This window comes from Cryptomeria japonica, chromosome 7 (genome assembly GCF_030272615.1).
Source record: "Cryptomeria japonica chromosome 7, Sugi_1.0, whole genome shotgun sequence".
Classification (NCBI taxonomy): Eukaryota; Viridiplantae; Streptophyta; class Pinopsida; order Cupressales; family Cupressaceae; genus Cryptomeria; species Cryptomeria japonica.
In genome coordinates, this window is record NC_081411.1 from 250767890 (window position 1) to 250772251 (window position 4362).

At 34.8% G+C, this 4362-nt stretch overlaps 1 protein-coding gene across 1 annotated transcript; it reads right to left on the minus strand.

Annotated features, from left to right (window-relative positions):
• Nucleotides 1–1004: 1004 nt before the first annotated feature.
• On the minus strand, nt 1005–2308 carry LOC131054519 (lipid phosphate phosphatase gamma). The gene has a single exon (XM_057989049.2). The coding sequence runs from the start codon at nt 1942–1944 to the stop codon at nt 1264–1266; it is 681 nt and encodes a 226-aa protein (XP_057845032.1). The 5' UTR covers nt 1945–2308; the 3' UTR covers nt 1005–1263.
• Between the last annotated feature and the right edge of the window lie 2054 nt (nt 2309–4362).

Here is a 4362-nt window from a genome sequence, read left to right on the forward strand (position 1 = left end):
CTCTCTCTCTCTCTCCAATATAAGACAACTAAGATATACACATACATATATGTGTATATGTATATATATAAACACATCTTAATTGTCTACAATCTTTACATACATGCATAGTTGTCTTCTTCTATGTGACAATCTTTCCATAAATATATGTATATATATCTTTACTTACATGTGTGTATTTATATCTTAGCTGTCTTCTTTTATGTAACAATCTTTGTAACGTCTCCCTCACACATGTAAATGTGTATAAGGCTGTGTGTGTGTATATATATATATATTTTTCTTCTTCTATATGACAATCTTACTTATTTTAACTGTCTCGTTCCATGCAGAAAACAGCTAAGTGAAGCAACCCATATAATTGTGCCTTCTCCCATGTTTAGAAGACAGCTAACAGAAACCATATCTATAAGGATTGTAACATAGAAGGAAACAGCTTATGCCTGTATATAGGCAATATCTACGAACTTGCATGTTCCCGTGCTCATATGCATCCCCATTCCTATCCATGGCTTCCAGTAACTATGGGTTAACCGTTGTACTTTTCAAGCTGGCATATAAGTCTAGAAATAGCCTATACGATTACTGGGGTTTCAATGCTCTACTGAAAGTCAACCAGTCAGGCAGGAGTGAAGCTGCCAAAATCCATTTTCATTTAACTCTTGGTTATATTGCTAGCAATATCGTACTTTAGTCTGTGAGTCAGTGAATAGAGAAGCTAGTTTTAATGATCGCGAAATTTCTGGATGGGTTTAAATTTTTAAAACAGAATTGTGACCGTCTCTGGTATCGTTTCACAATATATGGTCCTGGAATATTAAAGCTTCTGTCACATGTATACATACATTTTGAAGATCCCAAAACAATGTACTACAATTTGTTTTTTTCAGCAAAATATATACGATAAAAATGAAATTAAAATGCATATTATCTGTTACCAATCCATGATCTTACAAACATAAACAAAACATTCTTAAGACGAGCTTTTCTACCAACAGCCAAGATACAAGAAGTTATGAGTACATAGAGATACTGTTAAAAGAAAAGTGAGCAAGACATCGTTTTGAGTACGGTAGATAAAACGCATAAATATCTACTTCCCAGAGGAATTCAATTGTAATTTTTCAGCATGTAGTAAAATTAGCTATTTACTTTATAAAGCCGTTTCTCATAAAATATTATCTATGAATTATCCCAAAATAATTCAATGGAACCGTGAGGCAACTAAAGCATTATAACAGCACCTGTGTATGTATAGATTCTTCAATCAGTAGCTTCCTTCTTACCACTCTTGGCATCCATCATTGCCTTCCTAGCTGCCCTGGCATTCTGATACTCAAAATACAGCACATCTGGTATATGGGAAGAGTCCTTAATGCAAAGGAATTCACAAATGGGGGTGCTTTCAAGCACTGGGAATGTGTGAACAAGTACAGAATTCACAAACCAAAACCAAATGGTACCCAAAAAGAGCCCCAAAAGCCCTCCTGCAAAGATCTGCCCTACCGTGTGGTAACCCAAATAGACTCTCGAATACATAGTTAGAAACGCAAAGGGCCAAGGCAGGAGACCAACCGTGAGCCTAGTTCCTTTTCCTGAAAGACCGAGTCCTCTGTAAGCAAGATGACCAAGATACACAGCAAAAAACATCATGAACTGGGAATGACTTGAGGGCCATCCATGGGAATCACACATCTCCAATGCTAGGCATGTCTCTGGCCGAGCCTGTTGCACTGATTTCTTTATAAATTGATTCAGGAACTCTGAAATGAGCATGCCCAATGCAAAAAAAATTACTTGAAGCTCCCTTCTGAATAGGAAATGTGTCACAAAGCCACCAAGGCCGATAAATACAGGGAGAAGGGAAACCCATGCCAGGAAATGGCCCAGTTTGTCTCCTGTCTCATATTTTACATGCGTTAAAGTTATTGCTTTCAAGGCCATTGTTCCTTGAAAGCAAAGAGCTGCAAATCTTAAGGCCCCAATTCACTGAACTTGAACTCCACCTAGTTATAATCAAATACAATATCGCAAATCAGATGCATACGGACCAAAAAACCGACCTGGCCAAATTCGTCAATTGGGTGTTAAACCTAGATCTCCGTCAATGTGGACAAATGCAACCTGACGACTCCTGACCTAAGAGGTTGCACAAGTTCTCACGTAATCCGAACAATAAAACAGGTCGTCGCAACGACAATCATCAAATAAAATAAAATCAAGTGGCTGTAAATGCCGTTGGAACTTCTCCAAATGCTTTTAAATAGTGCAAGGGAGAGGCAACCTCTAACGGAATACTGACGAGGGAATCATCGGGGCACCAAAAAAGGGACAAAGGAGGAAAATAAAGTGTCGATCAGATTCTTGTTAATTCCAACTTTAATAAGGTCAACAAAAGGGAGAAAGGAGGAAAATAAAGTGTCCATTACACTAGTTATTTGGATTAAGGAAAAAATATTGAAAATAGATTTTTTATTTTATTTCGTTGAAAATATTTTTTTTTTAATGAATAGGTTTTTTTTATTAATTTAAAATATTAAAGTATATATTCACAAAAAAAGATCGGGAGATATTATTGAATGTTAATTTTAATCAAAAATTTGTAAGAAGTAAATATTTTCTTAATTTAAATATATATATATATATGAAAAATAAAGTGCAGATCAAATTTCTTTAAAATTTGTATTAAGGATAACAAAAGAGATGAAGGAAAAAAATAAACTGTTGATCAAAGTTATAACCAGTTTTAATTAAAAAATTGGATTAAGAATAAATTAATGAATATGAATTTTTTTTTTTTATTGAAAATGCTTTAAATATATCGGATGTGTGTATTAATGAATAATATGATTTTAAAATAGTTTAATATAGAGTACAAGAATGGTGTGGAGGGTGAGTGCAGGAGCTCTAAGGAAGTCCAATGGTCATCTTCCATTGTTGCTTCTTGATGCTCTTGCTCTTACTAAAGGAACTCAGATTGGTTATCTTTGTTGCTATTGACAGTAATTTTATTATATGTATTCTTCTAGCAACCTAGTGTTGTCTTTGTTTGATTCATTTCTTTTCCTTTGTGTGTTGAGTGTGTTCTTGGAGTAGAGTTAAATATGTTGTCTTACTTTGAATTTAAATTTCTAAATTTTTGCTTCCTAATCGATACTAGCTCAATGTTTGAGGTTTGTGCCCTGACTCCCAAGTTAGTGGTCTAACAGGCCTTGAACCCATTTAATGCTTATTCCTCTCCTATGCACTTGTTTAATTACTACTCTTGTACCAGTCGACTCATGGAAGAGTCTAGTGGCAAAGACAATCACTTGCCATTAAATGAAGTTTTAAAGCACTCGGAGGAAAGGACTCAATAGATGAATCATTTGTGAATTATATAGTAGTGTGTGTGATGGTCAAATAATATGTATTAGAATTGAAGCCAAATGTAGAGAAGGATGCAAAGAATTTTATTGATGTCTCTGACAAATGTGTTGTCACGCATACCATGTTACAGGATAACCTAAAAACTTTTCAAAAATGTGTAAGTGAAGCTATTGCATTGTACTAGTTTTGTCATGGATGGACGGTGTCTTCTAAAAATATAAAGATCGTATAGACTCTCTTCAGTCACAGATTGCTTAGTTTGTCAACACTCGTAATCTAAAGAAGGATAAGGAATAAATGACTAGGGTGCAAATTGAGAATCTGTATCTGTAGCTAGCAGCTGGTGGACCAAAAGGAGCAAATCAAAAAGAAGTATAATCAACTTAGAGACATTATTGATTTGAGGATTGCCTACCTCTCTAAGTTACTAGAGGAATCAAAGAAAATAGAATAGGAGATGAGAGCTCCTGACTCCTTAATTGAGGAAAAGAATCTTCTATTGAAGTTTGAATGTCGGAATCATCTTCTTGCCTCCACATCTAATGAGTGAAAATCCACCTTGGTACAACTCAAAGTTATCTACAAGGGAATCTTATCTCCATCTTAGTGAGTTGCTTTGCCAGTAAGAAATTTTTGTGTTATGGTGAAGTCTTGTAGATTTTTTATGTTTGTTTATAGTCCATAAAAGGATAATTCAATTAGGGGGAGAATTTTTGAAAAATTTGTACATATACTTAGGGGGAGCATGTATAGTTCAACTAATGTAGATAGTTTTCCCTTTGTCCTTGATGTCAAAGGGGGAGAAATATGCTAAGGGGGAGTATTTGCAAATTTTTGTAGATATGTACATAGTGTTGTCATCAATGACAAAGGGGGAGATTGTTAGAGACTTGTTGGTTTGAGTGAGAGTGTGTTACCAATATATGTTGTCATTGATGTGAACACTGATGTCTAAAAATATGTATTGTCACTTAGTTTTGGATATAGATGGAT